This window comes from Mercenaria mercenaria, chromosome 8 (assembly GCF_021730395.1).
Source record: "Mercenaria mercenaria strain notata chromosome 8, MADL_Memer_1, whole genome shotgun sequence".
Classification (NCBI taxonomy): domain Eukaryota; kingdom Metazoa; phylum Mollusca; class Bivalvia; order Venerida; family Veneridae; genus Mercenaria; species Mercenaria mercenaria.
In genome coordinates this window covers 24,319,912-24,347,216 of record NC_069368.1, presented here as the reverse complement: position 1 = coordinate 24,347,216, position 27,305 = coordinate 24,319,912, and the positions used below count along the sequence as shown (strand labels likewise).

General features: G+C 33.9%; 1 protein-coding gene across 1 annotated transcript in view; it reads right to left on the bottom strand.

The window, feature by feature from the left end:
- LOC123522865 (centrosomal protein of 120 kDa-like) overlaps positions 1-9,270 on the bottom strand; it is a 30,692-nt gene extending 21,422 nt beyond the window's left edge. Inside the window, exons 1-7 of the mRNA XM_053549550.1 lie at positions 9,114-9,270; positions 6,162-6,430; positions 5,678-5,813; positions 5,031-5,188; positions 3,663-3,857; positions 1,862-1,981; positions 572-670 (exon numbers count right to left, since the gene is read on the bottom strand). Coding sequence (XP_053405525.1) covers positions 572-670; positions 1,862-1,981; positions 3,663-3,857; positions 5,031-5,188; positions 5,678-5,813; positions 6,162-6,430; positions 9,114-9,159 — 1,023 coding nt within the window. The 5' untranslated portion in view covers positions 9,160-9,270. The remainder of the gene's footprint in view (positions 1-571; positions 671-1,861; positions 1,982-3,662; positions 3,858-5,030; positions 5,189-5,677; positions 5,814-6,161; positions 6,431-9,113) is intronic.
- Positions 9,271-27,305: the final 18,035 nt, after the last annotated feature.

Sequence of the window (27,305 nt, the reverse complement as noted above, 5' to 3'; positions counted from 1 at the left end):
ATCAGTTTTCTAAAAGACAGCTGGACTGCTTCTTAAACTGAAGCTTCAAGCAGAGTCTGCATCCAAAAAGAGGAAGGTGATTTGAAGTCGGTAACCTTAATCACTTGCCACTGAGGCCCACCATGTTTGAAAATATATATCAATATGTAAATTGTGATAAAAAAATCATGAAAATCTGGCTCAAGTATTCTGCTAAAACTGCAAAAATATCGTATTCTGTATATTCAAAGTTCACATCATTTTATTTTCATTTGATAGTTTGCTTAGTTACTTCCCTCAAAAAAGTTTTTTTTTTTTAAATTTGGAATCAAACACCCAGTTATTAGTCTTATACTTATCTGAAAGATTCAAGTTACACAGAAATTGTGAAAAAAAAATGTTTTGGATTTTGTTGTTGATTCGATCCATGAAATTAAATTCAAAAGAATAAGCAAAATTTCCATTATATTTGAATCCAGGAATTTATTACCCATAGTCTTGTCATTTTGGATGAGCCAATGAAATTTTATTTCCATGAAATTCTGGAAACATGAACAGAGAATTTATCTAAGACAAGAAAATAACTGTTTACCATATCTTCCTTTCTGAGAACCACAGAGAGTCCTACAACTGGCGAGAGACCTGATGGAACCGCTGACATCTGCTGTTTGGCTCGATTTGGTGGTACCAACTAAAGAAATAAAAATATTATCAGAATATCTGCTTGGAATAATACTTTAAAGAGATTATCAATAAAAATCTGAATTGAAATTGAAGTCACTGATGAGATTTTTTTTTTAAATGTTTTCATTTACACAAAGTAGGATGAACAAAGAGAAAAACACTGAAAAGTACTCTGACTGACATTAAGCAAAACATTTTAAACAACATATATGGAAATTCCAAAATCAGAGGTTTTCAATCCTTTCAACCTTTAAAATTATGGTTTACGGGTTGAAAAACCCTACCGTAGATACCCATGTATAATGCGCATCCGTCTATAATGTGCACCCCCGATCTTAGTCCAAAATCCTGGGAAAAAAAAAAAAAATTGGGTCAATTTTGAGGTGGATGGAAAAGTAGGGTTTACATCAACACCGGTAATAAATTGTATCTCCGCGGCGGAGAGCAGCATCGGTCTCACGGTACTATCGATTTTTGTTTTCTCGAAAATAAAACCAGTAAATTATTGTTATATTTGTTGTTTTACCTTTTTAATTCACTATTTTGAATAAATAAATAGCAGCTGATTCAATATTTCGGAATGGTATCTTTCAAAATGACATGAGCTTCTCAATTCAAACTGATAACAAAAGGTGTGATAGTCTTTTTGTCACGATCATAAAGCCAGTAATTACCGGCAATTAACGTGTCACCTCGTGTCAATTATGTTGTTCACAGTTTGATCTCGGTTAAAGATAATTCTCGATCTTTAATTAGTATCATAATTTTTATGATTTGTAAACATTTCTTTCGTCAAAATACTTTTAAATTTATATGAAATTAATTTTGTTTGAAAGAAAAATAAACAATTCAATCTTTTACGGAACGTAACGGCAATCTTAGATTTTAGCGGAGACAGTAAGCGCGGGGAGTAGTTTCCCTTTACCAAAACGGCGAACATCGGTAACAAACTTGTTTTGAAGTTGGAAATTGTCTGTACCTGTGTATTATGCGCACCCACGATTCGGTGGTGGTCCCGGGGGTCAAAAAACTGCGCATTATACATGGGCATCTATGGTAATTTTTCAGTCTACAAACCATTTTCAAGACATTAAAGTTGAATTTAAATTACGAGACAAATAATTTTATTATTAATATATAATTATTATTTTATTTCTATTTTAAGATACAGTTACTCTGACCGCAGCTAGTAAATTACCTCAAAAGATCCGTCCACTGATACAGGTTTCATATATATCTCTGTGCTGCTTTTCTTCAGTAAATTTACAAGAGGAATTTCTGCTCGACCCAATGACTGTTCTCCACAACATAAATGTACCTGAAGTTTTAATAATGCGTGTATGTTTTGGGTTTAACACCATTTTCCAACAGTATTTCAGTTATTTAATGGCAAGCAGTTAACCTAACCGGTATACCAGTACAAACCAGTCGCAATGTCTTTTTCAAACTGTCATCGAAAACATGCCCCTCACCCATGGATCCAACTTACAACCCCATGATTTGTAGCATAAATACAATTATTATTTTCTGCTGTAAGTGGTATATGTAACAACCACAGCTATCAGAAGGATCAACCTGCTCTACTATTTGAAAATATTAATATTTGCTACTTCAGAAGTGACCATAGCAGAAATATAGACTTTTCTTTTACTTTAAAGTGGGTGGATTGAAATTCAAGGGGTGGGTTTGTATTAAGAAACAAAATGCTGTTTGCAATGCCAGGATGTATACAATAGCTCTTGCTTTTTGTTTTAATAGTCTTATTCTGCATTTTTAGTTGATCTGATGTTTCAAAACATGATTATTTAAACTTTGAGTAGTAATTCAAAAATCAATTTTAACCCTTTAGAGATTTATTCTGTATGTTTTATATAAAGCTCACTGAATTACAGTGTTTTCTTTTCTTTTTACATTGTGTATTTACAATATCTTAAACAAGAGCTGTCCGTAAGACAGCCAAGCTCGACTATTCGAAATATTGTCCCAGAAGCAGGAAAATATTACCCAAAAAGGTTAAATATTAAAAGAGTTTAAAGTTCAAAAGGGGGCATAATTTAACCAAAATGCATATCAGTTATGGGACTTGCTGCTATCAACTAGTTTTATAACCCCGAAAACACATGTGAAGTTTTAATTCAATATCTGCATTAGTTTTGGAGACAGAAACTCGCATGTACAACTTTAACCAGAATTTTCAAAGTCCAAAAGGGGGCATAATTTGCCCAAAATACATGCCAGAGTTATGGGACTTGACCCAGTGAGGTTGGTAATTGATCTAGAAAAAGAAAAAATAAGTTTCAAATCTATATGCCTTTTAGTAATTGCTATATGTACTTGCACACAAAACTTTAACCAGGATTTTCTAAGTCCAAAAAGGGGAATAATTTGCTCAAAATACATGTCAGAGTTATGGGACTTGACCCAGTGAGGTTAGTAATTGATCTAGAAAAAGAAAAAATAAGTTTAAAATCTATATGCCTTTTAGAAATAGCTGTATGTACTTGCACGCAAAACTTTAACCAGAATTTTCTAAGTCCAAAAGGGGGCATAATTTTGCCAAAATGAAGGTCAGAGTTATGGGACTTGCTGCTACTAGTTTTATAATCCAGAAGACACGTGAAGTTTCAAATCAATATCTGCATTAGTTTTGGAGATAGTAACTTGCATGTAAAACTTTAACCAAAATTTTCTAAGTCCAAAAGGGGGCATAATTTGCTCAAAATACATGTCAGAGTTATGGGACTTGACCCAGAGAGGTTGGTAAGTGACCTAGAAAAAGATAAAATAAGTTTCAAAGCTATATGTCTTTAATTGATGGCTGTATGTACTTGCATGCAAAAACTTAACCAAGGTGTGATGCCGACGCCGACGCCAGGGTGAGTAGAATAGCTAGACTATTCTTCGAATAGTCGAGCTAAAAATACAACACTTAAATTTCCAGCAAAACTGAAGTGCATTTTGGAGATGAACCACTATATATCTATTTGAGTCCTACATACCTGTAGACCTGGTTGACTTGATAAAAACATTCTTAAAGCTTCAACACTGCTCCGGAGTCTCACTGAGGCCCTCTCTGCCGGAAATGTTGGATTGATCAAATCATGGAACACCTCATTTGTAACATCATTGCCAAACAAGGAAAAGTAGAAGAAATAGCCAGCTCCCTGAGGCAAAGCTTGTGTGCTGGGTATCAACTGAAAACATTTAAAAATCTTCTGAAAAAAAAAACTAGGATGCATTTTGTCTAACTTAACAGTTTATGTTACAGTTAAAGTTCCTTAAACAATATTTAAATACTGAATGACATTTTTAACATTATATGACAAAACCACTCAAAATATTCAAGAGACTGCCATTAGAAATTTACTGAAAATTTATCATTTAAAAATAAAGCTTGTATTCAGAATCCAAACACAAAATCATGGAAGTGACACACAACTGATACTATTTTCAACTCTTCTTCAAATGGATCTAAACTTAAAGATTTTACTGTCGATTAGGTAATGTACGATTGTTTTTAATCTTTTAATCTATTTTCGCTAATATTTGCAATTAATGCCACTTGCAAATTCAAAATATTTGTGATATCTGAATCTGTATCATATCCTAAAATACAAACACACCTGTTTTCGCAAATTCTTAACAATGGATAAAGCTGTTAACATGAAATCACTGAATAAAGCCTCTGCAGAACTCACCAGCCTTCTGAATTTCTCATTTACTACCCCTCAGTACCCCTGTTTAGACATTATATGGAAAATGCTCTTCCAGGCTCGTATCTAAGAAAACTAGTCTTACATTTAAGATTTTAAAATGCTAACTTTTTTTTTGCTTTTGGCATAAATAGCATTAAAACTTTGCATACATCATTTGTATGTGGAGTGTGTTTTCTAAAGTTACAAACAGCTATATAAATTCTTAGCAATAACAGATATAAGAAATGGAACTTTTTGCTTTCTAAATGCTAAGTTTTGGACTTTGAACATTGATGAACCGACAGAGGTCCTGATCAAGAAAACAGCAATGTCCACGTAGCACCATCACAGAGGAGGCGAGAGCAAAAGAGGCGTAAGCTCGAACTGCGAAAACAAAATATTTGTGGGGGATTGATTTTTGTGGATTTCGCAGTCAAGTCAATCAAGGAAATTTTATCCTAACAAACATGAAAAAATTCTTCATTTTACCTTTGAAAGTTTAAATGAACAAAGACATATTCCCACAAGACAACCATTTTAGCCATATCAATGAAAGTTCAAGCACATCAAAATTAATGATTTCACAATATAAATGTAAACAAAGCAGATAAACTTCTTTCGCTTTTACCCCTTAGGTGTCTAGTTGCAAGTCTATAATGGTGAAGTATTTACCTGGGTAAGGTTGGCTGCTGTTGCTATGGTTACTGACAACACAAACTGTTCAGTGCACTGTTTAGCTGGACCGAGCTGATAGTATCCCTCCTCCTCATTAAGGATGGGCTTTAAAAGACGAGAATTCTGGTCTTTTACTGGGGTCTCTGTCTCAATCACTGTAATACACAGTAAAAAATGTCAGAACCTACTCAAAAATGTTAAGACCTGCTCATACAAATTTAATATTCACTGCATATATTTAAGGAGCTCCACTCAAGACTAGTGTCAAATTTCACAAACTTATAAAGTCTAGGCAGTATCTTTGTATATAAACACACTTGCATACTATAAGTGGGGTTCGCAACTCAACCCAGGGGTCATCTGTTTCCAACTTTCATGTCACAAGTGCTTACAGTGGTATTGTTAATATTTGCTGCGGACTAATTTTCAAAGGTTTCTTGACAGTGGCAATCCAGAAAATTAAATCCAGTGAACAAATGATCCCCATCAAATAGCCATTTTGGCCAAATCCATGGAATTTCATACCCATGAATTTAAGCAGTTCAAAATATATCAACAAGCAGTATAATACTTAACCAATAACTTGTTTCAGCTAAAGGTTTTGACTTCACAGAATTCAGATTTATAAAGGTTACTGTACTTACATCTCGGAGGAGCTTCTTTGGCCTTGAAGCTAGTGTTGGCTTCAGCAGACTTGTCCTCATCTAGGTATAAACCCAGTCTTATTTCTGGCTTATTTTTCTGATATTTTCCCAGTAGCAAAGGATACCATTTGGAAGTCTTAAATAAGTGTAAAAAACAAAAAGACAAATCAAAACAAAACACTATACATGTACTATACTAAGTAATGCATCTTCACTATAATCAATGTTTAGATATATAAATCGGTTTATGACAGATAATGTTAAATTGTTTTATATACATGACTACACATAAGAATTTATCTAAGCTTAGAACCAAAATTGAAAAGCAAAATTTAATACAAGTTGCATCAAAAGTTGTGATTATAGGCTTATTATTCCAGTAACAGCCAAAATCAATTTCTTTATGTAATTACATCTGTCAGCAACCTTGTACTAATTCTTGTTTAATCTGACCTACAAAATAGAAATTGATAACCATACAGACCTGTTTATTATGAGCGGATCTCAGATCAAGCACCACGTATCCTATAGCTTCCTTCACAGATGTGTTTGTATCTACGGCATAACACTGTATTTTTATCGAGGTCCTCTGCAGCCTATGTTGCTGCAAGCCTTTCTTGTCAAGCTCCCAAGCAAGTTCTTGAGTGATGTCGGGAGTTTCTACATGATCTACTGGATCTGTTGACAACAGTTCACCATCAAATTTGGCCTCTGCGATCAGCTGATGCCGTGGCCGTTTTGGAAATCTTCGACCTATATTAAAAAGTGTTCATATTTTAATTTCTAAGTAATACCAAATTTAAACAGCTGATTCTAAGCACAACTTTAACTGAAAGTTTCATACACTGTTTTCTACGTTTCTGAAATGTTATTTTTTTGCAATAGTTCTGCATATTTTTTACCATCTGTCAGGAACACCATTCTAAAGAATCAGTACTGACTGCTGTTCTTACTCTTACCCTGCTATATTTCTAAAATGGACTGGTTCATCATTCAATCTGGGCAGAACCACTTATTATTCAAAGGGGTTTTCAGTGGAAATATTTTATGCATCCCTGGGTATCGCGGTGGAAAATTGGGTACAGGTCAAAATGTACCCAAACCAAAATGTACCCAAAAATAAAAACAAAAGCAGATTCAGGGAGATTTGATTAATGTCAATTTAACACTTCCCTCAATGTAAGTCAACATATTAGAAAGGCAATGGCTACAATTACAGTATCGTAATCCTAGCCTCCGATTCTAAGATTACGGAAGTTCCGTATTCCTAGACAACCCTATGAGGATAGGCTAGGATTACAGAAGTATTTAAAAGGCATCAAATGTATGTTAGGATATGCATAAATTATGTCGGAAACTTACTTATTTCACTTAAAGTAGCATTTTTTCATGCCTGCCCTATTATTTTATGTTATCGACTTTGTGTTAGTATACTGTAATCTTTTAACAATATTATTTAAGGCGGTGCGCGGAAATACTATAGAAATATGAGGGTTAAAGCTAGATTTTAAAAAACATCTATACTTTAAATTCTATGAGTTGTTTCTACTAAATATGATTATTTTTCTTTTTTGAAAATTGGCAGACAAACGAAGAATTATATTCTCAAAAACAGCTCAAAAGGATTTTCAAAAATAAAGATCTACTTTCAATTTTATGATTTGATTTTGCCTGTCATTTTAGATTTCCGAGCGTATGGAATCGGGGAAATCAACATTCGTTTACGTTTCTTTATTTCGTTTTCGCTATTTTAGGTGAAATAAGTAAGTTTACAATATCATTTATGCATATCTTATCATATATTTGATGCCTCTTAAATACTTCTGTAATTCTAGCCTATCCTCAAAGGGTTGTCTAGGAATACGGAACTTCCATTACTAGAATCGAAGGCTAAGATTACCGTAATCGTAGCCACTGCCTATTAGAAAACTTTTTTGAATTAAGCAACAGGGAATAAGCACATAATAGCAAAAGTAACCAGAGACGAAAACGATACAGCACAGAAGCGGTCATCGCTACAATAAAAGCAAAATATGATCTACACACACACATACATTTTGACTTTTTGTGGGTATATTTTGGTCTTTTTGGGTACAATTTGACTTTACCATGTGGGTACATCTTGACCATAATCCGGAAAATTTTGGCGTCCTTTTCCAAAAGGTATGCATACAAATACGCAAATGTTGTAATTGAAATGAAAAGCGGTATTTTTAACACTTTTTTTTTTTTACATGGAGCTCAACGTATTACTTTCTCTGTTTTTTAAAACATAAATACAAGTCATAAATATTCTTATCGAAACCTAACCATGGAAAGAAAAGTCCGACAGCCATGTACGACTACATGTACATATTTAGATTCTTCTACGGAATGAATGTTTGTCGCCTGATTCTGTCTTAGTGGATATGCCACTGGGCGATTTAGTGGTCTCGGACATGTCATCTTTCTTTGGACTTTGTTCTTCGTTGTCTGCTGTTTTCGGACGTTTTGAGAAAAACGTAAAATTTGATTTTTTTCCCCCCAAATCGCGACTGTGTTTTTGTCAGCTGTTGCAGAGCAACATTGAAAGCTGTCTGTTGTTAGGCAACCGGAGACTGGCTACTTTTTTAACATCGACCAATGAAATGGCGCATTACGTCATCGGAAGAATCGTATTTGATTCACAACTTCTGGAAGTCAGCACATACGGCTAATCATAAACAGACTGAATATTTTGTTTTCTGAAAATGTGTGCGCCCAATCAGTTATAAAAATAAATAGATCGGCAACTTGAAAGGCAGATAGAGCAAATCTCGCCAACATCCCGCGGCTGCAAACGAGATCTTGTTACCAGAAGTTCTTCACGCGCCATTTTGTATGCGAAAGATATGACACTGCCAATTATTAATTATCACCAGTATGACCATGCTTTTTTTAAAGTAAGAAACATGTATTTTGTGCTTAAGACTATTTCATATTAAACAAATGTTGTTCTAGAAGCTAACATGTATTTTACATGTAGTTTTAAAGGTACAAATTGCAACTCCATGCTCGCTTCACTAAAATAACGCAAAAACACGCTTGGACGCGAGATTACAGTCAGTTGCCATTCTGTGTATTTTATACTTCTCTGGCCAAATGGGTTCTCTATGGGCTAACATTTATGCACCAAAACGCTAAAATACGCCCCAATGGCCCCATGGCGCGGCCTACATGCACCTTTTTGTAAGTCAACAACCCGCAGCTGTGTGCCCAAAAAGTGCACCTATATGCAAAGGCATACATATGTAACCACCGATATCCCTTTGGTTACATTCTATATGTCTTTGGTTACATCAACGTTTATCACTAAATTACAACGAATTAGAATTTTTTTAATTTTATCAAGACTGGACTTGTTTCAGATCGTTAATTTAAATTCCTAATTTTACTACAGTTCTGACTGTTCAAATACCTTCTAGAACTGCTACAACTACGAGAAATCTTCCTTTCTCGACCATGATTATTTTTTTCAAAGCTACTTTTTTACAGAAAACAATCAAAATCTATTCTGACAGTTGAAATGTTTGAAAACAGCCGCCATATTTGTTTACGCATCGGTGACTAAAATATTAAATCAAAGATCAGAAAGAAACAACAAGTCAACTTTTCTTCTACCCCAACGACGAGGAAGAAACGTTAAGAAATAATTTTTATAAAACTTTTATTAATTAATATTGGTAAATGTTTCACTTATTGGTTTCTTAAGTGATAAAACAAAAATTTATTCATTATTGGAAATGTGTTTATTTATTAGAGAATCGATCCTACTGATTTTCGCCACAAAGCGACGGAAATCGGGATTGATCCCTCTACAGTAACATATGATTTATCAAAGAAGTATAAAATACATTTATTTTTATAGCTCTTTGGATTGATCAAACGAGATATACTATCGTGTGCCTAATATGCGTTCACATAACTTGTCCGAACCATAACACCTTGCTAATCAGTACAAATATGGGCAGTGTTGTTTTTTATTTCAAAATCTACTTTTGAATTGATACTTGTACACAAAGAAGTATATTTTTATAGCTCTTTGTTGTACATAAACGCATATTTGTGGGCATGCTGATGGACGGTAGTGACTGAAAAGAAAATGAACGACTAAAGTGGTAAACACAAGTTATTTCCCATCAAGACTGAAAATAGCATTATCTTCGACAATACTTATTATGAGGGATGAAGTTACAAGGAAGCTGAAGAGAGGCTGCTACCTTGTGTTAATTGTGTTATTGCCTTATGGGATATGAGTTGAAGTCGGATTGATTTCTGACTGAGACAGTGCCATATTTCATATTAATATATCAGAAAAGTTACACAGTTTAAATAAGCTATCTTTGAAACATGTATATGAGCTGTGCCATGAGAAAACCAACATAGTGGCTTTACGACCAGCATGGATCCAGACCAGCCTGCGCATCCGAGCAGTCTGGTCAGGATCCATGCTGTTCACTTTCAAAGACTATTGTAATTAGAGGAGCCATTAGCGGACAGCATGGATCCTGACCAGACTGTGCGGATGTGCAGGCTGGTCTGGATCCATGCTGGTCGCAAAGCCACTATGTTGGTTTTCTCATGGCACGGCTCATATAAATTTCACCAGAGCTAATTTTGCCAATCTGTCAAAACCTAACAATTTACTCGATCTCTAGGTAACCTATCGACTCCCCCAATATTTAGGTAAGCTAACAATTACTCAATCTGTAGACAGGTAACAAATGAAGCAGTCTTTAAGAAACCTTACAGTTTATTCAGTCTCTAGGGAAACCAACAACTCCCCTAGTCTTTATGCAAGCCAACAATTTACAGTCTTTAAGGTATTAAGTTAGTAATTTACTCAATCTTTAAGTAAGTTAACAATGTACTCAATCTTCAGGTAAGATAACAGTATGCCCAATATTTAGGCAAGCTAAAAAAAATACACAACCTTCAAATGAGCTAATAATCTATGCAGTTTTTAGGTAAGCTCTGATTTATCCAATCTCTTGATAAATCTGTTTTAAGATAAGCTAACAATTTACTTAAAACCTCTAGGAAAACTAGGTATGTATCCAACCTGAAAATTTAACAATTAACCCAGTCTTTAGGTATCCTTTCAATTAATTCAATTTATAGGTAAGCCAACAATTCCACTAATCTTTACTAAGGTATGGGAACAACTTACCAATTCTTGAGGCAAGTTGTATTTAGGTAAGCTAATAATCTACCCCATCTTTGGGTAAGGCAACAATTAAGCCAGTCTTAATGCAAGCTAACAATTTACTGCTAAAAACGTATACAACTTTCAGATAATCTTATGCAGTAGGTAAGCTCACGATTTATCCGATCTCTAGATAAGCTAAGTTTGGTTAGCTAACATTTTTACCAATCTGTCTAGATAAAGTGATTATCTATGAAGTCTTTAAGTAACCTAACAATTTACGCAATCTCTTGGTAAGCTACAATTTACCAATTGCTAGGCACAGTAACAATTCATACAGTCTTTATTTTCGTTTACAATTTACCCGATCTTTTGGAATGTTAATAATTTACCCTACACTGTTAAGATAAGCTAACAGTTTATACAGTTTTTAGGTAAGCTTATATTTTATCCAGTCTTTAGATAAACTAATCTCAAGGTAAGCTAACAATTAAGCCAATTTAGAAATGTACCCAATCTGTAGATAATCGATTTACGAAGTCTTTAGGTAACCATACAATTTACTCAATCTCTTGATAAGCTAGTTACTCCCCCAACCTTTAGGTAAGTTATCAATTTACCAATGGCTAGGCACAGCAACAATTTATACAGTCTTCAGCTACATTAACACTTACCCGATCTTTTGGAAAGTTGACAATTTATCTAAAACCTCAAGATAAGCTAACAGTTTATTCATTTTTTAAGGTAAGCTTACAATTTTTTTTTCAATCTCTGGATAAATTAATCTTAAGGTAAGCTAACAATTAAGCCAAGCTCTAGGCTATCTGGAACTTTACCAAATCTGTAGATAAGTGATTTTCAAAGTATTTATAGGTAACCTCACAACTTAGTCGATCTTTAAGTCAGCTAGTTGATCTCTAGGTCAGCTAATAATTAACCAAAGCTTAAGGTAATTAAGCAACTACTGTAGTTAGCTCAACAAGGTAAAAACTTACCCTTGACTACTACATCACATGACATTTGGAATAAAGATCCAAGCCGGTAGAACATCACAGGCAAGGTAACAATTTACTCAGTCTTTTACCTCACCTGACATTTGGAAAAAAAAGATCTTATCTTGTAGTTCACCACAGGCAAGCTAACACTTTATCCAGTCTATTACTTCCCCAGACATTTGGAATAAAGATTTTAGAACATAATATGGCCCGAAATGTGCACCTCTTAACCAGTCTATAACCTCTACTGGTATTTTCCATAAAGATTTAATCTAGTAGCTTACAAAAAGACAAGCTAACAATTTATTCAGTCTATAACCTCCCCGACATTTGGTACAAAATTCCACACTAGTAGCTCAACACAAGCAGGCTAACAAGAGCTGTCAGTGGACAGCGCACTCGACTATTCTCAGTGCTTGACAGTATAATATAAGCTATGAGTAAAACTTTAACATTACAACTAGAGATGCTTTTGAGAAAAGCGCATGTCTCCCACAACTGCAACATGTCTAGTTTCTCTCGATGACTTTGATGAATTGACCCCATTGAAAAATGTCTAGTTTTTCTTGATGGCTGTGATGAATGGATCTAATCAGTAATTCAAGGGCTGTAATTCAAAAGTGCCTGGGCGGATCTGGCTAGTTATCGAACTTGACCGAGGTCTCATGGTCAAACACATTTTGTTCAAGTTTGGTGAAGATCAGATGAGAAATGTTCGACTTAGAGTGTGGACAAGCTTGAAAAATGTCTAGTTTCTCTCGATGGCTGTGATGAGTGGATCCAATCAGTAATTCAAGGGCCATAATTCAAAAGTGCCTGGGCGGATTTGGCTAGTTATCGAACTTGGCTAAGGTCTCATGGTCAAACACATTTTGTTCAAGTTTGGTGAAGATCAGATGAGAAATGTTCGACTTAGAGTGCGGACAAGCTTTGTGACAGACAGACACACGGACACAAAGACTGGAGTAAATCAATATGTCTCCCACACCACTGTGCATATTCTAAGTCGAAAAGGGGTCATAATTCAGTCAAAATACTTGATAGAGTTGCCTCCTCCTTTTTACAGACTGGAGTCGTGATGGTAAACAAGTATGCAAAATATGAAAGCAAAATCTCAATGAACTTTGAAAATATTTGGGGTGGTACGCAAACTTTTAACAGTTGTGTGACGCTAACGCTCACGCCGACGCCGGGGCATGTAGGATAGCTCCCCTATTCCGCGAATAGTAGAGCTAAAAAAATTACCAGTCTATGACCTCCCAACATCTTCAATAAGGATCTAGATAATAAGCTAAAACACAGGCAAGTCAGCAGATTAATTTATTCCTTTACCTCCCCTGATGTTTGAAATAAAGTTCAAACCCGCTTTAAGATATCCACTGACCATGTTTCAGCCTCAGGTATTTACTTTCATATGTAGAAAATCCTCATCCAATGCATTTCAATTTACTAACAAGAAGGTCATGATGACCCTATATCACTCACCTGTTACACTTGGCCTTGGAATCAAGATAAGCATTCTGACAGTTTCATGAATATGGCCTCTAGAGTGTTAACAAGCTTTTCCTTTGATTTGAGTGGTGACTTAGTTTTTGACCCCACATGACCGAGTTTCGATCTTGGCCTAGAAATCATCAAGATAGAGTCATAAATATGATGGCCTCTAGAGTGTTAACAAGCTTTTCCTTTAATTTGAGTAGGTGACCTAGTTTTTGAACCCACATGACCCAGGAATCATCAAGATAAATATTCTGACCAAGTTTCATGAAGATAGGGTCATAAATGATTTATGACCCTACCTTCATGAAACTTGGTCAGAATATTTTATCTTGACGATTCCAAATGTGGCATCAAGTGTTAACAAGCTTTTCCTTTGATTAGACTGGGTGACCTAGTTTTTGACCCCATATGGACCAGTTTTGAACTTGGCATAGTTATCATCAAGATAAACATTCTGACCAAGTTTCATGAAGATATGATCATACATGTGGCCTCTAGGGTGTTAACAACCTTTCCTGACCTAGTTTTTGACCCAACATTGCCCATTTTAAACTTGGCATAGAGATCAATATAAATATTTGGAGAAAGTTTGTATCAAATCAAAGCATAAATGAAACCTCTGAATGGGCAAAAATAGAAAATTTTGTCATTTATAACAGTAATAACCCATGTTTGCCATCAATTTCATTGAAGATACCTCAGTATGATATAGTCGAATACATCCAATTAACAAATAACAAAGAGTTAACATTTAAAAATGTTTTATTTTAATAAGTAATCATTATTCTTAACAATAATATACATAAACTTTTATAAACTAATAAAATGAGTGTTTGTTAATGGCAAAAAAAACATGTTTAGCTTTATGGTGTAGACTAAACACATTTAACTTCATTGTGTACAACTAAGAAATTAATTTCATGGTGTGTATTCTAAAAGCAGGTTATTTTCATGGTATATATTCTAAAGCAGGTTATTTTCATGGTATATATTCTAGAACAGGTTTAATTTCATGGTATATATTCTAAAGCAGGTTATTTTCATGGTATATATTCTAGAACAGGTTTAATTTCATGGTGTACGTTCTAAAAGCAGGCTAATTTCATGGTATATATTCTAGAACAAGTTTAATTTCATGGTGTACATTCTAAAAGCAGGCTAATTTCACGGTATATATCCTAGAACCAGTTTATTTTCATAGTGTACATTCTAAAAGCAGGTTAATTTCATGGTATATATTCTAGAACAAGTTTATTTTCATAGTGTATATTCTAAAACAAGAAAGATCTTTTAAATAACTGAGTGTATTAAAACTGGACAATCATATTTTTACAAAGTAAACAAAAATAACACAAGAAGCTGCGTTCAATAAATGCTTGATGCCCCCAGTGGTATCCTTGTCGATAGATTTTGCACCTAGTCCAAAACGAGGTCAAGGTCAAGGTCAAACTGAGGTCAGGTGAAGTTTGAAGATGAGGAATGATCACAGTTTACATCTGTATTAGTATCAATTCATTCTTGTAAGGGGTATTGATGCTAGACGAAACGGTCCCATTTGGTTAACCAAGGGATGGCCCATATAAAGCAACCAAAGTCCAAAATGAGGTCAATGTCAAACTGAGGTCAGGTGATGTCTGAAGATGAGGAATGGTCACAGGTTATATCTGCATTAGTATCAAGTCATTCTAGTAAGGGGTATTGATGCTAGATGAAACGGTCTCATTTGGTTAACCTCGTACGGACGGACGAACAAACGGACAGGACAATCACAATATGCCTCCCGCATCAGTAGATGCTGGGGGCATAAAAATATAATTCTACCACAGACTGCATATCTCTTTAAAGAATAACACATTCATGAATAGGAATAATATGTTACAATAGATATCTATACAAACCTGCTTTCTGAAATTTAAAAGACAAAGTTTGTTCTTGTAATGTATGTACATTGTATGTATATAAAGAAATTTAGTACTATGTCAAAGAATGGATTTCATCTTTGTAAGTTCCTTTATCACAAGAAAAAGAAAAGAAAATAACATATTGCTAAGTTCATTGCACAACTGAACTCCTACATATAAACACTTGAGCTTAATTTCATCAAAATGCTGTCTGTATGGTTAATAGATGAAAACTATAATTATACTGTGAAATCATTTAATTTTGTGGGCTTGAAATATCATAGTTTTGACCAACATGGCTATTTCATGGGAATATGAATTTGTGAATTTCAATTTTTTAACATACCGGTAATATAAATTAACTTGTTTGTTGGCATAAGATTTTGTAGATTGGCACAACTACAAAATCCACCATAAATTAGTCCACCACAAATATTAGCGATTTCACAGAACAATATACCAGTTAAAATTCTTACATATATCGCAGCATATACATGGCATTGTTAATAAAAAAAAATGGCTACCACTTCCTAGTTAAATGTAAATGGTTCAAGTTACCTACCGACATACCTATGGTCTCCTTTAAAATGCCCACCCTACATTAATAAAAATTTAGTGGTGATTTATGTATACAACATTACTGAAATTAATACAGCATATTTCTGATGAATCACCTATCACAAATCTTAAAAGAAAAGCCTACTTCCATCATGTGATAAAATGTCAAACCAAGATTGGTGGTGAAAACATGTATTACCAGATAAGCAAACCTGCAAAAAATTAGTGAATAAGGCATCAATCACTTATTAACCTGGAATGAGGAAAACACGAGACAAAACTGCAAATTCTTCTTTCAGTTTTTTCATCATTTTGAGAATCTCCTGAAAAACTGCAATTTTTTTAGGCTTTTCATTTTAAATGGAGAGCATGGATATACAATGTACAAGACAAAACAGATGAAAAAGAAAATGTTAAACAGATGCCAGTTTATAACAGTAAAATCAGCTGTTGAATAAATATGACCTAACATAAATGTACACTATATATGGTTTTCAGGATTTTTTATTACAATAAGTTCTTGTGAAATCAGTCAACATTTGCATTTACAAATTTTCATGGTTTGTGTCAAAATGGCCATTTCTTGTGCATATGAATATATGGATTTCGACTTTTGAACATAAAATGTAAGGGACATCATTTACTTTTTCTAAATAATCTGGAAAATTTTGGCGTCCTTTTCCAAAAGGTATGCATACAAATACGCAGGATCATTCCAGAATTTTTTTAAGTGGGGTCAAAGGGCCCCATGAATGCAAAAACTTGGGGATATTTGAAAAAAAAACAGGGGCCACAAAAGAATAACTGTTGTAATTGAAATGAAAAGCGGTATTTTTTAACACTTTTTTTTTTACATGGAGGTCAACATATTACTTTCTCTGTTTTTAAAACACAAATACAAGTCATAAATATTCTTATCGAAACCTAACCATGGAAAGGAAAGTCCGACAGCCATGTACGACTACATGTACATATTTAGATTCTTCTACGGAATGAATGTTTGTCGCCTGATTCTGACTTAGTGGATATGCCACTGGGCGATTTAGTGGTCTCGGACATGTCATCTTTCTTTGGACTTTGTTCTTCGTTGTCTGCTGTTTTCGGACGTTTTGAGAAAAACGTAAAATTTGATTTTTTCCCCCCAAATCGCGACTGTGTTTTTGTCAGCTGTTGCAGAGCAACATTGAAAGCTGTCTGTTGTTAGGCAACCGGAGACTGGCTACTTTTTTAACATCGACCAATGAAATGGCGCATTACGTCATCGGAAGAATCGTATTTGATTCACAACTTCTGGAAGTCAGCACATACGGCTAATCATAAACAGACTGAATATTTTGTTTTCTGAAAATGTGTGCGCCCAATCAAAGAGTTATAAAAATAAATAGATCGGCAACTTGAAAGGCAGATAGAGCAAATCTCGCCAACATCCCGTGGCTGCAAACGAGATCTTGTTACCAGAAGTTCTCCACGCGCCATTTTGTATGCGAAAGATATGACACTGCCAATTATTAATTATCACCAGTATGACCATGCTTTTTTTAAAGTAAGAAACATGTATTTTGTGCTTAAGACTATTTCATATTAAACAAATGTTGTTCTAGAAGCTAACATGTATTTTACATGTAGTTTTAAAGGTACAAATTGCAACTCCATGCTCGTATCACTAAAATAACGCAAAAACACGCTCGGACGCGAGATTACAGTCAGTTGCCATTCTGTGTATTTTATACTTCTCTGGCCCAATGGGTTCTCTATGGGCTAACATTTATGCACCAAAACGCTAAAATACGCCCCAATGGCCCCATGGCGCGGCCTACATGCACCTTTTGGTAAGTCAACAACCCGCAGCTGTGTGCCCAAAAAGTGCACCTATATGCAAAGGCATATATATGTAACCACCGATATCCCTTTGGTTACATTCTATATGCCTTTGGTTACATCAACGTTTATCACTAAATTACAACGAATTAGATTTTTTTTAATTTTATCAAGACTGGACTTGTTTCAGACCGTTAATTTAAATTCCTAATTTTACTACAGTTCTGACTGTTCAAATACCTTCTAGAACTGCTACAACTACGAGAAATCTTCCTTTCTCGACCATGATTATTTTTTTCAAAGCTACTTTTTTACAGAAAACAATCAAAATCTATTCTGACAGTTGAAATGTTTGAAAACAGCCGCCATATTTGTTTACGCATCGGTGACTAAAATATTAAATCAAAGATCAGAAAGAAACAACAAGTCAACTTTTCTTCTACCCCAACGACGAGGAAGAAACGTTAAGAAATAATTTTTATAAAACTTTTATTAATTAATATTGGTAAACGTTTCACTTATTGGTTTCTTAAGTGATAAAATAAAAATTTATTCATTATTGGAAATGTGTTTATTTATTAGAGAATCGATCCTACTGATTTTCGCCACAAAGCGACGGAAATCGGGATTGATCCCTCTACAGTAACATATGATTTATCAAAGAAGTATAAAATACATTTATTTTTATAGCTCTTTGGATTGATCAAACGAGATATACTATCGTGTGCCTAATATGCGTTCACATAACTTGTCCGAACCGTAACACCTTGCAAATCAGTACAAATATGGGCAGTGTTGTTTTTTTATTTCAAAATCTACTTTTGAATTGATACTTGTACACAAAGAAGTATATTTTATAGCTCTTTGTTGTACATAAACGCATATTTGTGGGCATGCAGATGGACGGTAGTGACTGAAAAGAAAATGAACGACTAAAGTGGTAAACACAAGTTATTTCCCATCAAGACTGAAAATAGCATTATCTTCGACAATACTTATTATGAGGGATGAAGTAACAAGGAAGCTGAAGAGAGGCTGCTACCTTGTGTTAATTGTGTTATTGCCTTATGGGATATGAGTTGAAGTCGGATCGATTTCTGACTGAGACAGTGCCATATTTCATATTAATATAGCAGAAAAGTTACACAGTTTAAATAAGCTATCTTTGAAACATGTATATGAGCTGTGCCATGAGAAAACCAACATAGTGGCTTTACGACCAGCATGGATCCAGACCAGCCTGCGCATCCGAGCAGCTAACAATTACTCAATCTGTAGATAAGGTAACAATTGAAGCAGTCTTTAAGAAACCTTACAGTTTATTCAGTCTCTAGGGAAACCAACAACTCCCCTAGTCTTTATGCAAGCCAACATTTTACAGTCTTTAAGGTATTAAGTTAGCAATTTACTCAATCTTTAAGTAAGTTAACAATGTACTCAATCTTCAGGTAAGATAACAGTATGCCCAATATTTAGGCAAGCTAAAAAAATACACAACCTTCAAATGAGCTAATAATCTATGCAGTTTTTAGGTAAGCTCTGATTTATCCAATCTCTTGATAAATCAGTTTTAAGATAAGCTAACAATTTACTTAAAACCTCTAGGAAAACTAGATATGTATCCAACCTGAAAATTTAACAATTAACCCAGTCTTTAGGTATCCTTACAATTAATTCAATCTATAGGTAAGCCAACAATTCCACTAATCCTTACTAAGGTATGGGAACAACTTACCAATTCTTGAGGCAAGTTGTATTTAGGTAAGCTAATAATCTACCCCATCTTTGGGTAAGGCAACAATTAAGCCAGTCTTAATGCAAGCTAACAATTTACTGCTAAAAACGTATACAACTTTAAGATAATCTTATGCAGTAGGTAAGCTCACGATTTATCCGATCTCTAGATAAGCTAAGTTTGGTTAGCTAACATTTTTACCAATCTGTCTAGATAAAGTGATTATCTATGAAGTCTTTAAGTAACCTAACAATTTACGCAATCTCTTGGTAAGCTACAATTTACCAATTGCTAGGCACAGTAACAATTCATACAATCTTTATTTTCGTTTACAATTTACCCGATCTTTTGGAATGTTAATAATTTACCCTACACTGTTAAGATAAGCTAACAGTTTATACAGTTTTTAGGTAAGCTTATATTTTATCCAGTCTTTAGATAAACTAATCTCAAGGTAAGCTAACAATTAAGCCAATTTAGAAATGTACCCAATCTGTAGATAATCGATTTACGAAGTCTTTAGGTAACCATACAATTTACTCAATCTCTTGATAAGCTAGTTACTCCCCCAACCTTTAGGTAAGTTATCAATTTACCAATGGCTAGGCACAGCAACAATTTATACAGTCTTCAGCTACATTAACACTTACCCGATCTTTTTGAAAGTTGACAATTTATCCAAAACCTCAAGATAAGCTAACAGTTTATTCATTTTTTTAGGTAAGCTTACAATTTTTTTTTCAATCTCTGGATAAACTAATCTTAAGGTAAGCTAACAATTAAGCCAAGCTCTAGGCTATCTGGAACTTTACCCAATCTGTAGATAAGTGATTTTCAAAGTATTTATAGGTAACCTCACAACTTAGTCGATCTTTAAGTCAGCTAGTTGATCTCTAGGTCAGCTAATAATTAACCAAAGCTTAAGGTAATTAAGCAACTACTGTAGTTAGCTCAACAAGGTAAAAACTTACCCTTACTACTACATCACATGACATTTGGAATAAAGATCCAAGCCGGTAGTCCATCACAGGCAAGGTAACAATTTACTCAGTCTTTTACCTCACCTGACATTTGGAAAAAAAGATCTTATCTTGTAGCTCACCACAGGCAAGCTAACACTTTATCCAGTCTATTACTTCCCCAGACATTTGGAATAAAGATTTAAGAACATAATATGGCCCGAAATGTGCACCTCTTAACCAGTCTATAACCTCTACTGGTATTTTCCATAAAGATTTAATCTAGTAGCTTACAAAAAGACAAGCTAACAATTTATTCAGTCTATAACCTCCCCGACATTTGGTACAAAATTCCACACTAGTAGCTCAACACAAGCAGGCTAACAAGAGCTGTCAGTGGACAGCGCACTCGACTATTCTCAGTGCTTGACAGTATAATATAAGCTATGAGTAAAACTTTAACATTACAACTAGAGATGCTTTTGAGAAAAGCGCATGTCTCCCACAACTGCAACATGTCTAGTTTCTCTCGATGACTTTGATGAATTGACCCCATTGAAAAATGTCTAGTTTTTCTTGATGGCTGTGATGAATGGATCTAATCAGTAATTCAAGGGCTGTAATTCAAAAGTGCCTGGGTGGATTTGGCTAGTTATCGAACTTGGCCGAGGTCTCATGGTCAAACACATTTTGTTCAAGTTTGGTGAAGATCAGATGAGAAATGTTCGACTTAGAGTGTGGACAAGCTTGAAAAATGTCTAGTTTCTCTCGATGGCTGTGATGAGTGGATCCAATCAGTAATTCAAGGGCCATAATTCAAAAGTGCCTGGGTGAATTTGGCTAGTTATCGAACTTGGCTAAGGTCTCATGGTCAAACACATTTTGTTCAAGTTTGGTGAGGATCAGATGAGAAATGTTCGACTTAGAGTGCGGACAAGCTTTGTGACAGACAGACACACGGACACAAAGACTGGAGTAAATCAATATGTCTCCCACACCACTGTGTGGTGGGAGACATAATAAGCATATTCTAAGTCGAAAAGGGGTCATAATTCAGTCAAAATACTTGATAGAGTTGCCTCCTCCTTTTTACAGACTGGGGTCATGATGGTAAACAAGTATGCAAAATATGAAAGCAAAATCTCAATGGACTTCGAAAATATTTGGGGTGGTACGCAAACTTTTAACAGTTGTGTGACGCTAACGCTCACGCCGACGCCGGGGCATGTAGGATAGCTCCCCTATTCCGCGAATAGTAGAGCTAAAAAAATTACCAGTCTATGACCTCCCAACATCTTCAATAAGGATCTAGATAATAAGCTAAAACACAGGCAAGTCAGCAGATTAATTTATTCCTTTACCTCCCCTGATGTTTGAAATAAAGTTCAAACCCGCTTTAAGATATCCACTGACCATGTTTCAGCCTCAGGTATTTACTTTCATATGTAGAAAATCCTCATCCAATGCATTTCAATTTACTAACAAGAAGGTCATGATGACCCTATATCACTCACCTGTTACACTTGGCCTTGGAATCAAGATAAGCATTCTGACAAAGTTTCATGAATATGGCCTCTAGAGTGTTAACAAGCTTTTCCTTTGATTTGAGTGGTGACTTAGTTTTTGACCCCACATGACCGAGTTTCGATCTTGGCCTAGAAATCATCAAGATAGAGTCATAAATATGATGGCCTCTAGAGTGTTAACAAGCTTTTCCTTTAATTTGAGCAGGTGACCTAGTTTTTGAACCCACATGACCCAGGAATCATCAAGATAAATATTCTGAACAAGTTTCATGAAGATAGGGTCATGATTTATGACCCTACCTTCATGAAACTTGGTCAGAATATTTTATCTTGACGATTCCAAATGTGGCATCAAGTGTTAACAAGCTTTTCCTTTGATTAGACTGGGTGACCTAGTTTTTGACCCCATATGGACCAGTTTTGAACTTGGCATAGTTATCATCAAGATAAACATTCTGACCAAGTTTCATGAAGATATGATCATACATGTGGCCTCTAGGGTGTTAACAACCTTTCCTGACCTAGTTTTTGACCCAATATTGCCCATTTTAAACTTGGCATAGAGATCAATATAAATATTTGGAGAAAGTTTGCATCAAATCAAAGCATAAATGAAACCTCTGAATGGGCAAAAATAGAAAATTTTGTCATTTATAACAGTAATAACCCATGTTTGCCATCAATTTCATTGAAGATACCTCAGTATGATATAGTCGGATACATCCAATTAACAAATAACAAAGAGTTAACATTTAAAAATGTTTTATTTTAATAAGTAATCATTATTCTTAACAATAATATACATAAACTTTTATAAACTAATAAAATGAGTGTTTGTTAATGGCAAAAAACATGTTTAGCTTTATGGTGTAGACTAAACACATTTAACTTCATTGTGTACAACTAAGAAATTTAATTTCATGGTGTGCATTCTAAAAGCAGGTTATTTTCATGGTATATATTCTAAAGCAGGTTATTTTCATGGTATATATTCTAGAACAGGTTTAATTTCATGGTATATATTCTAAAGCAGGTTATTTTCATGGTATATATTCTAGAACAGGTTTAATTTCATGGTGTACATTCTAAAAGCAGGCTAATTTCATGGTATATATTCTAGAACAAGTTTAATTTCATGGTGTACATTCTAAAAGCAGGCTAATTTCACGGTATATATCCTAGAACCAGTTTATTTTCATAGTGTACATTCTAAAAGCAGGTTAATTTCATGGTATATATTCTAGAACAAGTTTATTTTCATAGTGTATATTCTAAAACAAGAAAGATCTTTTAAATAACTGAGTGTATTAAAACTGGACAATCATATTTTTACAAAGTAAACAAAAATAACACAAGAAGCTGCGTTCAATAAATGCTTGATGCCCCCAGTGGTATCCTTGTCGATAGATTTTGCACCTAGTCCAAAACGAGGTCAAGGTCAAGGTCAAACTGAGGTCAGGTGAAGTTTGAAGATGAGGAATGATCACAGTTTACATCTGTATTAGTATCAATTCATTCTTGTAAGGGGTATTGATGCTAGACGAAACGGTCCCATTTGGTTAACCAAGGGATGGCCCACATAAAGCAACCAAAGTCCAAACTGAGGTCAATGTCAAACTGAGGTCAGGTGATGTCTGAAGATGAGGAATGGTCACAGGTTACATCTGCATTAGTATCAAGTCATTCTAGAAAGGGGTATTGATGCTAGATGAAACGGTCTCATTTGGTTAACTTCCTACGGACGGACGAACAAATGGACAGGACAATCACAATATGCCTCCCGCATCAGTAGATGCTGGGGGCATAAAAATATAATTCTACCACAGACTGCATATCTCTTTAAAGAATAACACATTCATGAATAGGAATAATATGTTACAATAGATATCTATACAAACCTGCTTTCTGAAATTTAAAAGACAAAGTTTGTTCTTGTAATGTATGTACATTGTATGTATATAAAGAAATTTAGTACTATGTCAAAGAATGGATTTCATCTTTGTAAGTTCCTTTATCACAAGAAAAAGAAAAGAAAATAACATATTGCTAAGTTCATTGCACAACTGAACTCCTACATATAAACACTTGAGCTTAATTTCATCAAAATGCTGTCTGTATGGTTAATAGATGAAAACTATAATTATACTGTGAAATCATTTAATTTTGTGGGCTTGAAATATCATAGTTATGACCAACATGGCTATTTCATGGGAATATGAATTTGTGAATTTCAATTTTTGAACATACCGGTAATATAAATTAACTTGTTTGTTGGCATAAGATTTTGTAGACTGGCACAACTACAAAATCCACCATAAATTAGTCCACCACAAATATTAGCGATTTCACAGTACAATATACCAGTTAAAATTCTTACATATATCGCAGCATATACATGGCATTGTTAATAAAAAAAAATGGCTACCACTTCCAAGTTAAATGTAAATGGTTCAAGTTACCTACCGACATACCTATGGTCTCCTTTAAAATGCCCACCCTACATTAATAAAAATTTAGTGGTGATTTATGTATACAACATTACTGAAATTAATACAGCATATTTCTGATGAATACCTATCACAAATCTTAAAAGAAAAGCCTACTTCCATCATGTGATAAAATGTCAAACCAAGATTGGTGGTGAAAACATGTATTACCAGATAAGCAAACCTGCAAAAAATTAGTGAATAAGGCATCAATCACTTATTAACCTGGAATGAGGAAAACACGAGACAAAACTGCAAATTCTTCTTTCAGTTTTTTCATCATTTTGAGAATCTCCTGAAAAACTGCAATTTTTTTAGGCTTTTCATTTTAAATGGAGAGCATGGATATACAATGTACAAGACAAAACAGATTAAAAAGAAAATGTTTAAAACAGATGCAGTTTATAACATAAAAATCAGCTGTTCAATAAATATGCCAACATAATTTGTACACTATATATTGGTATTCAGGATTCTATTCTATCAAATAGTTCAGTTGTTGAAGATAAGTGATCACATTTACTCTATTTATCAATATTTCATTGGGTTTGTGCAGACAACGTCCATTTGTTAACGGATGCATATAGAATCATAAGTGAATGAGTCATTCTAACTATATATGTCTAAGAGGAATTCACTTACATTTGTTGGATTACAAGTTTCTAGTAAAGAATCTGACACCAATTTAACTTCCTCACGAACAAAATACAACAATCACATTGTCCGCCACATAGTAATGTCATAAAAATTAATTCCTACCTCACTGAACACTCATGACACCATTTAGAATCAATACATCATACAAGTAAGACAGAATTTCATAATACTATACAAAAGTCTTGCTGAATTTTATAAAAAAATGTATGTTTCTTTAATATTCATTTATTAGGTATAAAATTTATACTATGTCATAAAAGATTCATCTTAATAATTCCATCACAGATAACAGAATATAAAATAATATCATACTTCCCTGACTTACGTATAAAATTATTAATTTACCTCAACTGCATGTAAAGTAAACATATTATACTGAAATCATTAGTAGGTAAACATAAAGTATACCCCATGACTATTCAGAAGGTAGAATTTATCTCCCATGCTTTGATAACGGTAAACATAACTTCGCTGCATACATTTGTAAGAACCTAGCCCTACAACATAAAAATCACCTACTAATTAGTAAGAAATATATATCATTCACATTACAATTAGGTTTAAATTCGTTACTTCCAAAACATGCATTGGTATAAACTACATATTACATTCCAGTAATGAAATTCATACTGAAATTATGGTCCTAAAATGCCATATCATAACTAACTAGTTTGGTAATTTTAACAACTACGAAATAATACTGTATTATTTGATGAATTTCAATCTATAAAGAAATTGTCTCTCTTATAAATTGACAGATGGTTGTTTAAACATGTATTACAGAAGCACCTGCAAAAGGAACTTACATCTTCCTTCTAACTGGAGAAAGACACGGAAACTGATTCTGTCTTTCAGTTTTCATTCATTTTGGAGATATCTCCTAAACTGCAATTTTGTTTGCTTTCATTTAATATAGGATACATGATTTACATGTGGTAAGACAGAGTGGTTTAAACCGATGGCCAGTGTATAAAAAACTGCTTGCATGTATTTATACATTTACACTGATTGGTTGTGGTTTTTATTACACTAGTCTGTAATCAGTCAACATTATTAAATTCATGTTAGTGCAAAATGGCTCTGCAACTGAAATGGATTGACTTTGAACTATAAAATGAAGACACATTACTATTCTTGGGCAAAAATGTCAATTCATATACTTAAAATAACAAACTGTCCGCAAATAGAATAAATTTTCCCTGGTCAATACTGACCAAAGCCATTCTAAATTTCTTACCTGATTTTCAAAAACAGATTTTTAAAATTAAAGAAGTTTTGAATTTTGATAATTATTTTATTAAAAATTTATTTATTTTGTTCGTTTAATTCATGAGTCATATAAGCAAATGTTGACTTTACCAGCTTTGATGTTCAGTATAAACAATATCTACCTCTTCGCATTTTTTCTGTAATGGGAAATGATAGAACCTCCGACATTTCGTAAGCACTATGCTCTCACATGAATCATAAGTCACATACCTCCCGATTCAGTAGGTAACTCATACTCCTATTAGTGAGGGTAAATATATTGAATGTCAGCAAGCTAACACTACCTCCTGAGCTTCATAGGAAATGTATCACTTTCAGAAGTATAATATTTAATTATAGGTACAGTTCTTATAGTATTATATTGTACTCAATATTACTAAAAATACAACTAAATTGGAAGAATATCCACTGTCCTGAACTATTGGGGATTTGTCTTACATCACATAAAAATACTCATTACTTTAATATTTCATGATGAAAATAAATATATTATATTTCAAAATTGCATTAACATTCTATCTCACATGAAGTTTATTTCTCCTAAAACAATGACCCACTTATCAATACAATTGCATATTCATGCAAAAAAATTGTTAATCAGATTTAAACTTTAAAATATTATATTGGGCATATAAAAATTATTTACAAATTATGTCTGGTATCATGTTTCAACTTTTGGACCAGTGTATAAGAACAGAGATTGTTTTTTAATATTTACCTGTTCCTTGGTTGTGAATGTTTACACAGACAAGTATATACTCATATCAAAGCAAATGTCTGACATCATGAAACACTGAATCTGACCTATAATGAACATTTACATTTATGCCATATTTAGCCAAATGTACTTTACTTAATATAATCAATGAACACGCAAATAAATTACTTGGTCAATCTGACAAAGGCACATAATCTTACCTGTATTTGATGCAAACAATTTTTTAAAGATAAATGGTTAACATTGAAATTTATGATGTAAAATTTTTATTTTTCGGTTTAATTGACTGCCCTGATTATGGTCATTGACTTCCACTTTGACTGGTTAGGATGTCCACCAGAT